This window comes from Pelophylax lessonae (assembly GCF_965119305.1).
Source record: "Pelophylax lessonae genome assembly, chromosome: 1".
In the NCBI taxonomy this organism is placed as follows: Eukaryota; Metazoa; Chordata; class Amphibia; order Anura; family Ranidae; genus Pelophylax; species Pelophylax lessonae.
In genome coordinates, this window is record NC_138768.1 from 538,152,515 (window position 1) to 538,172,255 (window position 19,741).

General features: G+C 40.8%; 1 protein-coding gene across 2 annotated transcripts in view; it reads left to right on the plus strand.

The window, feature by feature from the left end:
- The window catches only part of ANTXR2 (ANTXR cell adhesion molecule 2), a 370,587-nt gene that overhangs the window by 278,304 nt on the left and 72,542 nt on the right, over nt 1–19,741 (plus strand). For both annotated transcript variants that reach the window (XM_082263608.1, XM_082263607.1), the window contains exons 16-17: nt 5,596–5,763; nt 15,470–15,550. In XM_082263608.1, coding sequence (XP_082119734.1) covers nt 5,596–5,763; nt 15,470–15,550 — 249 coding nt within the window. The remainder of the gene's footprint in view (nt 1–5,595; nt 5,764–15,469; nt 15,551–19,741) is intronic.

The window sequence follows — 19,741 nt, forward strand, 5'->3', positions numbered from 1 at the left end:
TTAGTTTCAGGCAGAGCCGATTTTATGAGAATGGACAAAAACAGTCCTTATGAACTAGCCTTTCCTAATAATAAAATCTGTAAAAAAACAAAGCCACTTTGAAAAATAGCAGATTAAATTATCTTTGTCCACAAATTGACATAGTGAAAAATATTAAGCAAGAATCCATACTTAAAGAAAATGGGTATTTTTGTCCTTTAGAAAATATATTATAGGGTTAAATTGCATTTGGTATTAAACAATAAAGATAAATTATTTCATTGATATTATTGCCTGTATAATCAAAGCTGAAAAAATACAATAAACCACTTTTCAAAGCCAGTAATCATTTAGTGAAAGATGAAAAAAAAAAAAAAAAAAAAAAAAAAAAAACCTTAACATGAATTAATAAAAACAGGGCTTTTTTTTCAGCAGGAACTCAGGAAAACGCAGTAATGGCATAGGGTAATGGGATGTGCTGGAGGGTCTTTTGAAACTGGCTGCTGGTGATCTATCATTGCTGGTGGTTGTTCTGTTGTTGCTGGGGGGTTGATTGCTGTTGGGAGGGAACTACTGTTGAAGAACAGGTCTACTGATGCTGGCTTCTGGGAGATCTGTTGTTGCTTGTGAGAGGCCTGTTGTTGCTGGAGTAGATATATTGTTTCTGGAGATATATATTGATGCTGGCTGCAGGGCATCTATTTTACTGCTTTTCTTGTTATCTTTAACACATTCCATATAAATTACTCAGCACCTCAAAATGATACTTGGTTCTGTTATCTCTAAAAGGGGTGGTACGGTGGTGCTCGGAGATGGTTGGAGACAGGAACAAGTGTTGGCTTGGAAAGAGGTAGTAGCTGCACCTATTCTCTGTGAAAAAAACCCTTATTAAAAGTTAAAACAATCTTGTATTATTCTCTGTGAAAGGAAGGGTTAGCAGAAAAAGTAAATCAAGGCTGAAGGGGGAACAAATGGAAGACCTTATTAAAGTGCTTCTGCTTCTTCATTGTCCAATCTCATCCTGAATGGGCTGGTGACCAAATTTTCAATGTTTACCTTCATAGAAACAAAGTCTTTAGCCTAAGTAATCTGCCTGGCAAATCACAAACATTAGAAGGGAGGAATAATGGTTGAGTAGTGTTCCTGATACTTTTTTTTAATTTGCAATAACATCCAAATTTTCAGGACAAGCTTTTGGGGAGTGTCCCCTTCTTCAAGGTCCAAGCAGTACAAATACGCAAAGTTTTAGCAGAATGTTAATAAGATAATCTCTGAAGAAAAAAGAAAAACAGTATTGTTTTTTTCTCCTTGTATTGGAGGAGATTTTCTATTCAGGTTTTCAGGGCTGTGTTCATGTTTGTATTGATGGTTTTGTCCTTGTAAGGAGTCTGCTAGTATTCTGAGATGTTTACTTTTGACTTACGGATCCGAGGATATTAGGGGGTATCGGATGGCCTAACTGTGTATGATGGCCCGTTTGGTGTGCTGGGGGTGGAAGCTGGAACTGTGGAGATAGTTGCATCTTTCAATAGGTTTCCTGTATACTGAGGTGTGTAGCTTGTCTTACCTCATATAGAAAGGTGACGTCTAGGAAATTGACATGTGTGCTTGAATATTCCATTTTTGTTTGATTGATGGATGAAATGTGTTTTTTTTTTTTTTTTTTTAGTTTGTCTTTACCTTCTGTTTATATGGTGGAAATATCATCAATATAGCCTATATGGCTTTGGTTGTATGCCTTTTAGGAATTTGCCTTCCAGCCATAAATAAGTTTCAATATTTGAGTGCCATTTTACTTCCCATAGTAGTATCTATACACTGAAGATAGATGTTATTATTAAAAGTAGTTGCATGTTAGAATTAATTCAATGAGCTGTGAAACATTATCAGGGCTGTATTTGTGGTTTGCTGAGGATGTTAAAAAATCTGTAACATTTGACTTATGAACATTCTGCTAAAACCTTGTGTATTAGTAGTGCTTGGACTTTGAAAAAGGGAGCACACCCCGAAAGCTTGTTCTGAAAAGTTTTGTTGCAAGTATAAGATGGCTACAATTTCAAAGAAAAACTACAAATCGTTTGACAAATGACAGTTTATATATGAATATCAAGTGTGTATTTTGGTTCTCTGCTGTAGTTGAGTTTTTATTTGGTTATATTTGTATTATTCCTTCCAAATGTCATATTTGAAAACCAGAAATGATCCATCAAAATCTTTGTTCACGCTATGTCAATTGAGTTGTGTTTTTCTGCACCTCAATGACCATGTATGGAGTGAACAGGACACATAGAAAGCAATTGTGGGGTGATATTGTGATGAAGCTATGACCCTTCCAGCATGAAATGGACTTAAATTTGTAGTTGTTTGTCTGCAGTAGGTAGACCTGAGAGTTATGAGTATAAAACACGCAACAGGAAATTTAGAAGGATATCTGTAAACATAAACAAATTGTACATTTTATTATAAATGGCAATGGAAAGCACAGAATGACTTAAATAACAGATGGTATTTACATGCTATCACTTCTAGCACAAATTCAAAATCAAGTTGTTTATTCCTCATTCAGGATAGCGGCAAGCAATACAATTTATTTTCTTTTTATTTATGCCCCTTTGACTAACTGTGTGACGAACAAACACTAACTATTCAGTACTGCTGGTACTTATCAACATAAACTGTACTTAAAGTTATTTAGTCTTGCAGTACAAACAGCTGTCATTGGCTATTTAGACCTAGAAATATTAACAGTAATAAATTCATAACCAAAAGTCCTAATATATAAATACATGAATATATAAAAAGTAGTATGGCTAATGTTCATGTTCCATGCAACCTCATCTCTAAAATAATTGTATCATAACAAATATTCTGAACCAAGTGTCACTGACTATAATAATGTATATTTTGGCCCCAACCCCTCCACCCCCCACACACAGTGTGTACACTAAAGATAAACTCCTAATCATATACTTATTTAGAAAAAAAATTTTTGTTCAAGTCTCATGGTCATCCATGACATGATCAGTGCTAATGCACTGTACGGAGAGAAGGACATTGCTTCCCACCATATATTGATGTATTTTTTATGATATTGATTTATCACAAAAAGGACAAACGTTTACATATAAAGAAATATTGCCAGTAACTAGTGCAATTATACATGATTAAAGCGACTCACTAAATTAAAAATGTAAAAAAGCACCATCTGCAAAAGAAGAGGGTTTATCCTCACCTGTCCTGTCATCTTTCACTCTATATACCCAAATGGTAGGGTTCCCTCAAAAATCAACACCACATGCCTATTTCTAAGTTTTGGTATGCTACCACACAATGTAGGACTTTAAAGTGGAGTTCCTGCTTATACCTAACTAGCATTAAAACTATGCTAATTAATCTGCATAAGAAAGATTTATATACTTACCTTTTTTTAGGCTGCTCCTGTCCCGTCATGTGATCTCCCTTGTTTCAGCTGGTGGAGGTTGCAGGGGAGAAGAGAAAGTGCTCTGACAACAGCCAGTAAAGCCTGGGAATGGTGATGTCACCCAAAGGCATATACACATGTAAATACATGTTCCGGAGAGTCTACTCACAAAAATATAGATTGTGCTAGACAAGTTACATATATGTGCGCAGGCCAGAATAAGACCAAAAATTCTAGGCCCATTATACATGGTTAGCTCTAACCTGATGATCTGTAGAGGCTCCTAAATTATCACTAATATAGAAATATACTCTATTATCGATAATATAAATCAAGAATCGCTAATATTGAATACATAGGGTACAAAAGTTCCTTGTCATTTCATGGTCACACACAATAATTTACATAATTTTAGGTCTAAAAATTATTTTTTACTGTAATATGTGAAAAATAGGAAAAAACAGCACTGATAGCACTCACAACAAAAGAGTTAGGACTAGTTAGGTGTAAGCAGGAATTCTATTTTGTTGTCGCAAATACCATATTCATGTATAATATTTTTTTATTATATTATATGTTATTATACAGTACAGTATGTAGAAAAGATCTGCACCCATATAGTGCTACCCTCAACCAGTCTATCCTGCTATTGTATGCTTAGGAGAGCAAAATGTCTTCCTTCCAGAATATGCTAATGATAAAAAGATTGTAGGATGGTCATTTGCTTGACCAGAACAAGTCTGCTTCCTCAGTGTGAGGGATGAGCCCAACATTTGGCCCTAGCACAAGTTTGGAATGAACTTTTGCTGTTTGGCCATTCCAAACCTTGGAGGGTTCTGTGTGCTGTTTTTTTTTTTTTTTTAATAAAGAAGTTGTTAATGTCATTTGTGGGCAATGTTAAACACTTTTTTTCACTTGTAAATGTCAGTGCTACTGCAGAACTTTCTGTACATCATAGAGATGCACCCCTTCACAAGCAGGATAGGAATACCCCCAAGGCATCGTAGTTAAATAAATGAGGCATTTTATTAAAAATGTGGCATTTTATTAAAAAAAAAAAAAAAAATCACTGCTGGGTGAATGAAATTTGAAAAAAAAAAAAAAAGAAAAAGCATTTGTACATGTTCCCCAGGGTAGTGGCCACCTCCCATTCAATTTTTTTTACACCCCTTGCCTTTTAGCCCAGAAAATAGGCATTTATAATTTGACAGATTAGGGTTCACGTTCAGCATCTGAACTTCCTTAAAGTTTACAAACCCTGCTCTAACCGAACTCAGTGAAGTTTGACTTATCCCTAGTCAGACAGGGACAGACAATGCCACAACAGAGGGCAGCTTGGAGGCTTCCCACATTGTGTGGTAGTGGACCCATTCCTCTAATCTTCATTCTATTTAAGAGCTACAACTTCTGGCAGAATCTTCACATCTGACAGTCACCGTAGTGCCTGATGCATATGGCCCATGTGATACACCATGTTCCATTCAATAACCCCTCTGTCACTTTTTTACTCAGGGACAGTGTTGCTTTAAGGAGAATATGGCATGATAGAAAACCCAGCTTTTATTTTTGACTTGAATTTCAAGGTGCATTGTCTGGGCCATAACTCCTATCCTTGCTTCACTATATTGTAAGTCTCAGACCTGAAACAATCATGTGCATAATGACTCCTGATATGATATGCACATGGTTGTATTAGAATAGAGGATTAAAAAGTGCTAACAGAGGAATAAAAAGGCCAGGCCTGAAGTTGGGACTGTACCGATGGGCACTGGTAAGGCTGCACCAATGGGCACTGATAAGGCTGCACTGATGGGTTCTGATATGCTTTATGTTTATATTGTTAAAGTTGTTGTTAATATTTATTTTTTTGTAAGTTAATTCTGCATGAAACATTTAACAGTGTCACTCCGATAATTTACAAGGGCCTGTTCAGGGCAGACTTAGGGGCGGGACAGGGCAGGGTCAGGTGGGGCAACTGGTGGTGAGTATTTCTAAAGGCCTGGCTAGTAGTTTAGGACTTGACATTTTGAGCCCTGCATTAAAATATGTTCATTAGTCCCACACAAAGGTTTGCTGGTTCTGTTGAACTTTTCTAAAGAGGCATTTTGGTTGATCAAATCTGTTAATACTTACTTAGGTTTCTTAAAAAATTATATTTTACTCAATATAATTTATTACACATCCTTTGTCTCTAGGTACGTTGGGGTGATAAAGGCTCCACTGAAGAAGGTGCAAGATTAGAGATGGCCAAAAATGCTGTTGTAACAATGCCGGAGGAAGAAGAAGTGCCTATGCAACCTAAACCTCAGAAACCTAAGCCTACCTCATCAGCACATCAAACAAAATGGTACACTCCAATCAAGGTAAGTACTTTATTTAGATGAACCTATGTGTTATATTGAAAGAAGTATATCCCTTCAAGTGAATTATGTTTCTAAAGTATGAATGAGATTTTCATGACTAGTTGTATCTGATAATCATTGGCAATCTTTGTTGCTTGTTAGCTGAAGCAGCCAGATTCAATATAGGATAGGAGTTTCACAATTGCAGGGTAACCATTAGAGTTGAGCGAACACCTGGATGTTCGGGTTCATCGGGTTCGACCGAACTTGAAAAAAAAAGTCTGGGTTCATGACCCGGACTTAACCCGAACTTTGTCCCGATCCCAGCCCCATTGCAGTCAATGGAGACCCGAACTTTTGAGCACTAAAATGCCTCTAAAACACACATGGAAAGGGCTAGAGGGCTGAAAACGGCAGCAAAATCATCTTAAGAGCATGGCAAGTGCTGTGCAAACAAATATAGATAGGGAAATAACTTAAAATAACATAAAAAAACTGAAAAATAAAAAATAATCATCTTCTTGAATGATGTAGGAGGAGGACGAGGCCCATATGGAGTAGAAGGTTGAGGTGGTGGAGGATATGGCGGTGGATATGGAGGTGTAGGTGGAAGCGGCAGTGGAGGAGGAGGTAGCCAACGCTGGTTTTGGTTTTTAATAAAAAAAATTCGGGTACACCCCAAAAGAGTAAGAAAGATCAAATCCATCAATGGCTGGGTAAGGCCAGTATACATGACTATTCTGCACAAGGTACGAACATGTCCTGTGGGATCCATGCCTGGTTCATTTTAATGAATGTGTGCTTGTCCACATTGGCTCTGGATAACACCTCCAGCCGTGCTAAATACCCATTCAGATAATACACTGGCTGCAGGGCAGGACAGCACCTCCAAGGCGTAAAGGGAAAGCTCAGGCCATGTGCCCAACTTGGAGACCCAGAAGTTGAAGGGGGCAGACCCGTCATTCAGTACGTTTAGGTGTGTGCACACATACTGCTCCACCATGTTAGTGAAATTCTGCCTCCTGCTAAGATGTTCCATATCAGCTGCTGGTGCTGCTGCTTGTTGTGGCGTGCTGACAAAGCTTTTCCACATGTCGGCCATGCTAACCCTGCCTTCTGAGGTGCTGGCAGTGCCCTGGCAGCGTTAACGACCTCTTCCACCTCCTCCCCTGCCTTGGCCTTGTGCTTCCACTGTGCCCCCGCTGTCAGGTGGGAATGCCACCAGCAGCGCGTCTACCAGCGTGCGCTTGTACTCGCGCATCTTGCGATCACGCTCCAGTGAGGGAATTAAGGACAGTACGTTGTCCTTGTAACGGGGATCCAGCAGGGTGGCCACCCAGTAATCAGCACAAGTTAGAATGTGGGCAACTCGGCGGTCGTTGTGGAGACACTGCAGCATGTAATCGCTCATGTGTGCCAGGCTGCCCAGAGGAAACAAAAAGCTGTCCTCTGTGGGAGGTGTATCCTCTGTGTCCTCCGTATCCCCCCAGCCACGCACCAGTGATGGCCATGAGCTGGCCTGGGTGCCACCCTGCCGTGAACATGGTTCCATATCCTCCTCCATCTTCTCCTCCTCATCCTCCAGAACTGTGCCTCTGCTGGATAATTGTGTCCCTGGCGTTTGTGTGTGCAGGAACCCACCCTCTGAGCCACTTGCGAATGACTGCCCTGAAAGCCTTGGAAATGTTACCTCTTCATCCTCCTCCTCCTCATCCTGTGCCACATCCTCTTGCATCATCACCCGAAGTGTTTTTCAAGAAGGCATAGAAGTGGGATAGTTAAGCTGAGAAAGGCATCATCGGCACTGGCCATGTTGGTGGAGTACTCGAAACAGCGCAACAAGGCACACGGGTCTAACATGGTGGCCCAGTTATTGGTGGTGAAGTAGTGCTGTTCTGCAGAGCGACTCATGCGTGCGTGCTGCAGCTGAAACTCCACTATGGCCTGCTGCTGCTCGCACAGTCTGGCCAGCATGTGCAAGGTGGAGTTCCACCTTGTGGGCACGTCACATATGAGGCGGTGAGCGGGAAGGCCGAAGTTACGCTGCAGCACTGACAGGCTAGCAGCAGCAGGGTGAGAATGCCGAAAGTGCGCACAGACGGCCCGCACTTTGTGCAGCAGCTCTGACATATCAGGGTAATTTCTAAGGAACCTCTGCACCACCAAATTCAGCACATGCGCCAAGCAAGGGATGTGTGTCAAACCGGCTAGGCCCAGAGCTGCTATGAGATTTCCCCTGTTATCGCACACCACCAGGCCGGGCTTGAGGCTCACTGGCAGCAACCACTCATCGATCTGCAGTTCAATGCCCCTCCACAACTCCTGCGTGGTGTGGTTTTTCACCCAAACAGGCAAGTTTTAAAACTGCCTGCTATCGTTTTCCCCTGGCTGAACTGAAGTTGGTGGTGAAAGTGTTACACTGACCGGAAGAGGAGGCGGTAGAGGATGAGGAAGCGGAGTAGGAGGAGTTAGGAACAGGAGGCAAACTGAAGCACCCTGCAATCCTCGGTGGGAGAAGGACTTGTGCCAAACTGCTATCCGCCTCAGGCCCAGCCGCCACTGCATTTACCCAGTGTGCTGTTTGGGAGATATAACATCCCTGACCATGCTTACTAGTCCACGTATCCGTAGTGGACCTTGCCACAGATGGCGTTGCGCAGTGCACACCTGATTTTGTCACCCACTTGGTTGTGCAGGGAAGGGATGGCTTGCCTGGAAAAGTAGTGGCGGCTGGGTACGGTGTACTGTGGGACAGCCACCGCCATAAGGCTCTTAAAACTCTGCGTCTCCACCATCCGGAATGACAGCATTTCAAAGGCCAGGAATTTTGAAATGCTGGCATTCAGGGCCAGGGATCGCGGATGGGTAGGGGGGTACTTCCTCTTCCGCTCCAGTGTTTGGGAGATAGAAAGCTGAACGCTTCCACAGGACATTGTGGAGATGGTTGTTGGTGACCCAGGTGGTGGTGTTGCTGGTGGATCCTCTGTTTGTTGGAGGGCAGGTGCCTCTGGCACTACAGAGGTGGATGAAGAGGCCGAGACTGCAGCAGAAGATGAAGCTGGAGGATCCAGAGACCTTTCTTGGTTTTTGAGGTGTACACTCCACTGCAGCTCGTGCTTTGCACTTAGATGCCTGGTCATGCAGGTTGTTGCCAGGTTGAGAAGGTTTATGCCTCGCTTCAGGCTCTGATTGCACAGCGTGCAAACCACTCGTGTCCTGTCATCATCACATTGTCTGAAGAACTGCCATGCTAGGGAACTCCTGTGAGCTGGCTTTGGTGTGCTCGGCCCCTTGCTGCGTTGGGCAGTAGCAGACGTAATGTCTAGGGCACGACCGCTCTGCTTTTGCAACCTGCTCCCTCTTCTGCTGTGCTGGTGGCTCTGTGCGACCACCGTCTCTTCCTCCAAACTACTCAGGTCACCTGCATGACGTTCATTCCATGTGGGTTCGAGGACCTCATCGTCCTCCACATCGTCTTCCACCCAGTCTTCACCCCTGCAACCCTTGTCGGTCTTCACAATTCGGAAATCCGCAGCAGTTGGCACCTGTGTTTCGTCATCATCCGAGACGTTCTGCGATGGTCCTCCCATGTACTCATCTGGAGACATAAGTGGTTGGGCATCGGTGCACCCAATCTCTTCCACTTCTGGGGCAGGGCTAGGTGGATGGCCCTGGGAAACCATGCTAACAGAGTCATCAAAAAGAAGAAGAGATTGCTGCATGAATTGGGGCTCAGACTGCTTGGCTAATTTGCAAGGGGGTGCGGTGACAGTTTGATGGACATCGACTGCAGGTGCCAACTCTGACCTTTCAGCAGAAGACTGGGTGCAAGACAATGTGAAGGAACTGGAGGCACCGTCAGCAACCCAATCTACTATAGCCTGTACTTGTTCTGGCCTCAACATTGGTATAGGCACATTAGGCCCTGCCAAATACTGCTGCAGGTTCTGTAGCCTACTCTCAGCTGAGGAAGGTGTTTCACCTGTGCGTGTAGCTGGCACAGATCGACCACATCCTCTCCTTGCAACAGGAGCTCCACCAGCAACACCACGACCCAGGCCATGTCCCTTATTTGACCTTCTCCTCATATTTATTGAATTTTGGATCTTCCCCGAAATGGGTTTTTATTGCAAGGTGCAATACAACAGTATACAACGGGTGTATCTCACAAGTACAGATACAGACTAGGCTGCAATTTAATATTTTTTCCCTAAATGGGTGTTTATTGAATAGCGGACTAGAACAACAGTATACAACAGGTGTATCTCACACGTACAGATACAGACTAGGCAGCAATTTAATATTATTTCCCTAAATGGGTGTTTATTGAATAGCGGACTAGAACAACAGTATACAACGAGTGTATCGCACAGTAAAATATGCAGACTAAGCCGCAATGTAATATTTTTTCCCTAAATGGGTGTTTATTGAATAGCGGACTAGAACAACAGTATACAATTTGTGTATCTCACACGTAGAGATACAGACTAGGTCACAATTTAATATTTTTTCCCTAAATGGGTGTTTATTGAATAGCGGACTAGAACAACAGTATCCAACGAGTGTATCTCACATGTACAGATACAGACTAAGCCGCAATTTAATATCTTTCTGTCCCTTAAATAGTTTTTTTATTGCAAGGCGCAATTCAACAGTACGCAATGGGTGTATGTCACTGTAACATATGCGGACAGGGCAGCAATAAACTCTTTTGTCCCCTAAATAGTTTTTTTTTTTTTTGCAAGGCACAATACAACAGTACGCAATGGGTGTATCTCACTGTAACATATGCAGACAGGGCCGCAATAAACTCTTTTGTCTCCTAAATAGTTTTTTTTATTGCAATTCGCAATACAACAGTATGAAATGGGTGTATGTCACTGTAACATATGCCGACAGGGCAGCAATAAACTCTTTTGTCCCCTAAATAGTTTTTTTTTTTGCACGGCGCAATAGAACAGTATGCAATGGGTGTATGTCACAGTAACATATGCGGACAGGGCAGCAATAAACTCTTTTGTCCCCTAAATAGTTTTTTTTTTTATTGCACGGCGCAATAGAACAGTATGCAATGGGTGTATGTCACTGTAACATTTGCGGGCAGGGCAGAAATAAAATCTTTTGTTCCCTAAATAGTTTTTTTTTATTGCAAAGCGCAATACAACAGTATGCAATGGGTGTATGTCACTGCAACATATGCGGACAGGGCAGCAATAAACTCCTTTGTCCCCTAAATAGTTTTTTTTATTGCACGGCGCAATACAACAGTATGCAATGGGTGTATCTCACCGTAATGTATAAATGAAAAACTGAAAAATATTTTTTTTACCCTAAATACTGTAAAAGAATTATTTTCCCCTCACATTGGTGCTTTTTGAAGAGGAAGTTAGAAAAGCAATGTCTGTCTGACATACAGTCTTTAAAGTTAAATATAAGGGAAAAAAATGTTTTTTCTTTTTTAAATGCAGATTAAGCACACACATATGCACTGAGGTTGCATGAAATGTGCAGCACCGCACGCCTAACAAACTGATAACATTTTTTGTTTCTCCCTTCTCCTCTTCACTTGGCTCAGGTCAGGGCATAAAGATCGTTCTACTGCACCCCCACACAATACAATCAATGTAGATCGCTGTCTGATTAAAGCAGATTGTTCCTATCTATGCTTTCCCTAAAAGCAATCTCTCCATCCTGGCCCTATAGTAAAGTCCTATCTCTCCCTCCTGGCAAAAACATTGTTCACTGTACCCCACAAAATCAAATCAATGTAGATCGCTGTATGATAAAGCAGATTGTTCCTCCTATGATTTCCCTACAAGCAATCTCTCCAGCCTCGCCCTATAGTAAAGTCCTATCTGTCCCTCAGCAGCAGCAGTCAGGAACCTCTCCCTACAGTAGTATTAGCAGAGTGATGCGCAGCGCTGTGTGACTCCAGCTTATATAGAGTCTGGGTCACATGCTACACTGGCCTATCACAGCCATGCCATTACTAGACATGGCTGTGATGGCTTCTAGGGCACACTAGTTAAACGCTTGCTGATTGGCTGCCTTGCACCTGTTGAAAGCGCGCCATTAAAACCGCGTCAAAACATTAAAATCACGTTACCGAACAACGGACAGTACCCGAACATACAGTGAAATGTCCGGGTTCGGGTCCGGGTACAGAAAACCCAAAAGTCCCGTATGAACACAAACAATACAGTCCGGGTTCGCTCAACCCTAGTAACCATCACCTGTTTCCAGAATTATTTGAAAGTTAAAACTTTGATGAGAAACTCCTTAAATTAAACCTGTACAAAAACATTTTGGAGGCTGTCAACGCTTACCTTTACATCTAAAAATGCTGGCAGCCTGGTTGTCATAGTGAACCAGTAGCTTTCATACATTACGACGCACTGGAACAAATAAGTAGATCAGGAGTTCTGATTTCACTCTGCATGCTTGTTTAGGACACTGACTAACAAAGAATATAAGCCAAAGATAGGCAAACAAAAGGAGATCAGCAATGGCAGCCAACATATTTCTCTCAGCACAGGTTTTATTAACCAGTCAAGAATCTTTGACATAATAGGTATGCCCTAAAAACTTTACCAAGGTTTCTAGACAGTATCTTTTTATGCTTCATTTCTCTATCCCTGCTGCTGCCACTACTGGCAACTATTGACTCTCAAAATCCTCTAGCACTGAAGTTCCTGTCAAAATGCAGCTGTTCTTGTGTGAAATGACAATGCAGATGGTCAGCAAGTGTCACTGTGTAAATGCAATGTAATAATTCTTACCTTTTATTTACTTTTTTATTCAAATGTAGATCAACGGTGTGACCTTTGATCTTCATATGTTACATAGTTACATAGTTACATAGTAGGTGAGGTTGAATAAAGACAATAGTCCATCCAGTTAAACCTGTGTAGGTGTGTGTGGCCGTATATGTAAAAGCGCTGTGTAAATTGACAGCGCTATATAAGTACCTGAAATAATATTAATAATAATAATCATCTCTCATACCCCTGAATGTTCTGATCCTTGAGATGTACGTCCAAGAGTCTTTTGAAAGCCACCATACTTCCCACAGAAACCACCTCTTGTGGTGGAGAATTCCATAATCTTGTAGCCCTAACAGTAAAGAACCCCCCACGTTGCCTTAGGTTAAACCGCTTCTCCTGTAATCGCATTGTATGCCCTCGAGTCCTCATGCAATCCTTTCGACTGAATAGCTTTTTTTCTATGCTGAGATCACCATTGAGGTATTTGTAAGTTGCTATCATGTCCCCTCTCAGGCGTCTCTTCTCCAGGGAGAATAAATCAAGCGATTACAGACGCTCTTCATAATTAAGGTCCTCCAATCCCCTAATTAGTTTAGTTGCCCTTCTCTGGACTCTCTCCAGCTCCAAAACATCCCTCCTGAGGACTGGCGACCAGAACTGGACAGAATATGACATCATATCAATCAATATATGACATCAGTTAAAGCAAACTTTAAAAAAATAATCCCAATTGTCCCCTAATTACCCCCTAAGTTAACCTTTTTAAACTTATTTTTTAGCATTAATATTTAAACTTTCGTTGCAATTTCATTCATCTTGTTTTTTTTTTTCTGTGTCATAAAAAGGCACGTTTTGTTCATTCATAAAAAAACTTTGCCATGCTTTGTACCACAAATGTCATTTAGTGTCATTAGAAACAGAACACATTTTAGAATAAAATACATACTTTTTATCTACAGAAACAATACTTATTTTAAAATGAACCCTGATAAAAATAGAAAAGAATGCATTTTTTTTATTTTTTTATTTTGTTGCATATTTATGTCTATATATTGCATAGAAAATAAAACATTTTTTGTAAAAAATATTGCCAGAACAAACCAAAGTTTGTCACCCAAAAAAAGATTGATTCATTATTTCATTATCATATATGGGTACCAGAGCTACAATTGTTATTAATTCTTCCTGATAGGTAGTGCCACTTCTTTTTAAATTAACTTAATTTTAAACAAGAATTCCAGGCATAGTATATTTTTACATAGCTTTGGCCAATGTACCTATGTATATACCATAACTGGAAGGGAAGGGTGGAAATCATTTAAGTAGATTCTGCTACTCCAGCGATCTCCACTTGTTTCTGGGTCCGGTGTTGAGCAGCCAGCCTTAATACTTAATAAGTAGGCCTCTCAGCATAGGCAAACAGCATAGGCAAACAAATGGCCACTTTAATGTATTTGCAAATGTGTGCAAACGAAACCCCTGTTTTTGATTCATACTGTTAGACAGGATCATTCGGTTGGTTGCAGGCTGGTCAGTAAGTTGAGCTGGGAATTTATTTGGTTTTGTTTTGCATGCATTGCCGTTCCAAGTGCTCCTTGCTGCAAAGGCCATTTATAGGTGAGGGCAGTGGCCATTTGTTTGTACTGTTGAAATATTGGTGAGGACACACACGAGACACCTTTGCTGCCATGGTGCTATATGCTGGTTGTCCAGTGCGCCCCTGTGCCTTTAAGGAGGGGTGGGCTCCCTTCAGGCTCACCTGCCCTCGGCCTATCCAAAGACATGCTGGTAGGTTAATTGGATTCTGTATAAAAAAAATAAATAAATTGGCCCTACTGTGTATGTATGTGAGTTAGGGACCTTAGATTGTAAGCTCCTGGAGGGCAGGGACTGATGTGAATGTACAATGTATATGTAAAGCGCTGCATAAATTGACAGCGCTATATAAGTACCTGAAATAATAATAATAATAATAATACATGTGCTTCCACTGTGGAGGCTCTCGAAAATTTAGAGTTCGGACTACAGAAAATACTGGGGTGCCTTGACGGAGCTCTGTAGCTTACGCATGTATTTGCAAATGTATGCAAGCTAAACCCCTTGTTTTAACACATACTGTAAGACAGGATAATTTGGTTAAATGCAGACTGGCCGGTAAGTTGAGTTGAGAAGGTTTTTGTTTTGCACTCAGCATAGGGGCCATTACGAGAATATATTAAAAATGTACCGCACTAACAACACAAAGCAATTTAAAAAATATGATTATGTAACTGAATTTCAGGTAAAAAAAGCCAACTATGTAACAAGATGATTAAGGTAAATACAAGTATAATACATATGGTTAGTGTGGCATTTTTTAATATATTATTTACAGTATTGGATATTAAATACTGTGCAGGCAGCTTTCCATCTGTAGTCTTTATTGGCAACCAGAATGCAGATTTCTGTCATTTTTCATTTCATTAGCCATTCAGAGAATGCTTTGCATTTACTGACTACATGCAAAGCACGCTCTGATTAGACAAGATGGATAACGTGACATTACTGCCCCCCATTTCATTCAGAGTGCTTTTAGTCATTCAGAAAATGCAACACATTCTCTAAATGGCATCCATGTAGAGCGGCCGACCCCCTATGTTTACAATGCATCAGGCTGGCCACTCAGTATAGGACCCTGAGCAAGTGGAGATCACTGGATTGTTGCTCGATGCTGATTAGTGGCTGAGGAGAAGTAACTCAATTTCTTATAAGAACACTTTGATATAAAAGGCCCAGAGTAAAGCCTATGTCTTGTTTCATATACGCCCACAGCATTTCTGGGAGTGATGACAATGTGCTGTATACTAAATATTACCTTCAGATATCAGTTTACTAGCTTTTTATAATAATCCATATGTTGGTTTTCTATTGCATACCGCTCATTATATTAAAATAATAACCCTTATCTCCATTTCACTTTAAAGGGTCGACTTGATGCACTGTGGGCCCTGTTACGAAGGCAGTATGACCGGGTTTCTTTGATGCGACCTCAGCAAGGAGATGAGGTACTCAATAATTTCATACAACATTGTACTTAACCTAGAGAATACAATATGTTGTTCTTTAGTTGTGTGAATGTATTTTCTTGAAACTAAACCCTAAAGCCTCAGTCCACCATAACTGATATTTTAGTTATACTGTAGGTGGAACCTGGTGGCTGATTATTCCCCTGGCTTCTTATATGTCTTGGACACTCCAACTGTGAAATTTCCCTGCCACAGTTTAACTCATCAAAAACTCAGATAGCCATTGGGCGGACCGAACATTGAAAAACCATTTACTTTAAAGTGGAAGTAAACTTCCAGCACTAACTTTTAATTATAGGTAAGCCTATATAAAGTGTTACCTATAGGTAGTGTAAATATCTCCTAAACGGGCACCATTTAGGAGATATTTACTGTACATCACTGGCACATGCACTCTGAAGGAACGACCACCCTTGCCATTCCTTCAGAGCCCTGTGCCATAAACGGCGGGTCCCGCACACATGCGCAGGAGTGACATAATCGTGGCTCCAGCCAGTCACAGAGCCGGAGTCTGTGAACCCGGAAGCAAGATGAGTGAAGATGGGAGCGCTTGCAGCGCTGACATCTGGGCGCTGGAAGAGCTTAGTTTTAGGGTGAGTGTAACATGGCATGCATACTAGCACATTATGACATCACCTTGCAGGCTAGGAAAAAAAAAGTCCATCGGTTTACAATCGCTTTAAATAAAACAAGTAGCAACATAAAGTGTGTTGTTTATGTACAGTAGATGTTTTAAAGATTTTTAAGCTTTCTTACTGTCTGGCATTTTTGAAGACAATGCAGTAATATAAAAAAGAAGCTTCTAATAAGACTAAGGCAGGTAGCATAGGCAGTTTAGGGAGTGTAGGGTAGGCAGTGCATTTAGAGAGGAAGACAAGGCTGAGTGAGACTGGTTATTTTTCCCTACACTCAAATCTGGCAGAGACCCCGACCCATTTTTCCTTTTGAATATTGGGCCCAACTAAAGCTGATATATATATATATATATACATATATATATATATATATATATATATATATATATATATATATATATATATATATATATATATTTTTTTTTTTTTTTTTTTCCCAAATATTGTTTATTGCTGCTTATAGCAGTAACACACTACAAAAGCTAAATATTGATTTCATGTAAATATAGACATGTGTATTGTAAAATGCTAAAAAAAAACCTTCCTGTCCAAACTATTCTTTTTTTTTTTCTGTTGAGCTAAAACATGCTCTTTGTAGACTTTTCAGATTGCTGTACTGATGCCATTAGAGCAGCAGGGACAGAGGTGGCATTCTCAGGGTGCTCTGCACTTGAAAGAGAGGCTGTGGGATCTGTCATGATTTGGCAGAGACTAGAAAGAAGCTATCTGGCCACATTTCAAATGCCTTGAGTTACTCATAAGTTTAATACTGATGGATAAAACTTAAAAATGAAAACATTGCCTTTGGAGCATTGCTCACAAAAAGACTGAAAGCAACCTGTTTTTCTGACAGGATACCAAAAAAAAAAAAGCATTGTCACTAATTTATTAGCTAATGACAAGTAATTTCCTGCAGTTTTCTTTTTTATCTTATAATTTTTACAAAAAAATTAGACATGTTGTCAAGGTGAATAAATACATCAGAAATATATAACAATGTGCAATAGGCAGAGTATTATTTATTTATAGTAATCATCAATGGGCTACAGTATTAATTGAAGCTTAACTAGTCTGTATCAAAGGCAAGAGATGCTTTACGTTTTCACCCAACACTCCCCCCCCCCCCCAATTGCACACTCTCCCTCCGCGCTGTTAGTATCAAGTGTGGCCCAATGTATGAGAAGGCCGCACACAGTCTAGTCACAAACCAGGAAAGGGCTTTGATTGTGGATGGAATTCCTAAGAGTCATACATTTTTCAGCTGGCAAACCGCAAGGTTATGGAAGCTGATACAGGTGCGAGCTAGCAGGTTGCCTCTGACATCTGTTCAGAGCAGAGTCGTGGGTCTTCACCAGCCTGCAGCGAGGCTGCTGGATTGTCAGCAGATGTAGTTAAGAGTGGCAGAACAGTTTTGGTCTCACACTTGCTGCCTGGGGGGCTTAAACACCAAAGGTAAAGAGGGGGTGGACACAGCTGTGCTCCCAAACTTGCCTGAGGCACAAATAAAGAGATCTAATATAGTTTGACTCTGTTGTGGTGAGGAGACTAGGACAGAAAGCCACTTCAGAGGCAACTTAACGCTACAACATCTGTCGCCAAGTTTCCAGGGAGTGACAGGGGACAGCAGGTACAGATCGAAGTCCCCACGTAAACAGCCTCCATTAAGCCATGAACTCTTTTGATGGGTTTCCATCAAACATGCTAGAGTCTGCCGCAGGAGTTGGTATTGTTTTCAAAGCAGTGTTTTGTTATGTGCTCTAACAAGGTAATTTATAAATGATGCATTACTAGGAACTTTTGCTTATGAAAAAGTGATTGAGAAAGAACAGACTATAAAAAAAAGTAAGAAAGTAATTCAATAAGCCTGTCATGATTAAAGTCTCTATAGAGCCATTTTGCATTTGAGGTCACAGTAACCTTCAGGTTATATTACTTCAATGAACTATTCATTGCCATATACCCATGCCTCAATAGTGATATATTCAACTTCCGAAAATTCGGTTACGTTTCACATTTTGTCATATTTTGTTCAAAAGTCACCAATGTTTTGGTCATCAAGACTATGTACTAAACACAAAAGTACTAATTTGTTTTTTCATTTTCTGTATCTCTAATCCATTATCTTAAGGAGTTGTATATGCTCATTCAAATTAGTTTTATATTTATGCTCATATAAGAAAATGTAGACTACATCCAAACAGTGCAGAAATACACATGCCACCCTGTAGCATTGCCTTAACCCCTACTAATAGATCTTTGAGTGAATATAGCATTTTCTTCTGCTGATTTACATGAGTTACAGAACAGTAAAATGTGGTAACAATGTATTCTGTTCTTTGCTACAACTCACATACTTTACCTATTAGTGTTTTTGTTTAGAAGTATACCGAATATTCCTTAGTTGTAGCCAAAAGTCGGTTACTGAAAATTACTTAGTTATAATTACAGTAAGCTGAAATTCTCATTTTTTTTCTCATATTTTTTTTTATTTGTTTATTTATGTATTTTTTTATTTATTTATTTTTTGGGGGGGGGCTTATTTTTTTTGCCTCAGATTTTGGAATATATTGCTGCAGCATGTAGTTATGAAACATGTCAATAAATAGGTGACACCCTAGAAAAGAGTACATGATTACTCTATCACAGGGCTTTTTTTCTCAGAAAAAAGATGCAGAAACTCAACCACGAATCCCCCCCCCCCCCAAAACTGGTCAAAATTTCATTAACAGTGTGAGGGTCTTAAAGGGGCATCAAATACCAGGAGTGCATTATGCATAGAGTTCAGAGTTCAGTGGGGTTACACACAGAGTGCAGAGTTCAGTGGGGTTACACACAGAGTGCAGAGTTCAGGAGTGTGCTACGTATACAGTGCAGGGCTCAGGGGTGTGCTACGTATACAGTGCAGAGCTCAGGGGTGTGTTACGTATACAGTGCAGAGTTTGGGAGTGTGCTACATATACAGTGCAGGGTCCAGGGGTGCACTACACACAGAGTACAGAGTTCAGCCTTCTTCCACAGCTGCTTAGCTCTGCATCCCCCATCCACATCTTACTTTTACCCCTCTTCTTCTCTAGCACTTCTCACACTGTAGAAGGCTTCGCCTCTCTCACTTGCAGGGAGATCATCCAGTGGGGGTGGTATAATTTGCACTGCACCCCAGGCACCGACATCTCCTTTGTCCTCATACTGCACTTGGAAGACTCAGGAAGCCAGACCTCTGTGTTTATGAGTGATAGTGGTGAGCAGGGAGCAGAGGGCCTGAGCCAAAGGTGGTGGAACTGAGTTCCACCAAGTTCCAGCTGAAAAAAAGCCCTGCTCTATCAGATTAAATTTTGTTCCCAAGTAATTGAGTTTGGATAATCAAACTTCACCTTCTTTTATGTAATATTATTGTACATGCATTTGGCAGCACAGTGGCTAAGTAGTTAGCACTTCTGCCTGGTAGCACTAGGGTCATTGGTTTGAATTCCAGTCATGGAATTATCTGCCTGGAGTTTGCTTATTTTCCCTGTGCCTGTGGGGGTTTCCTCCCAAA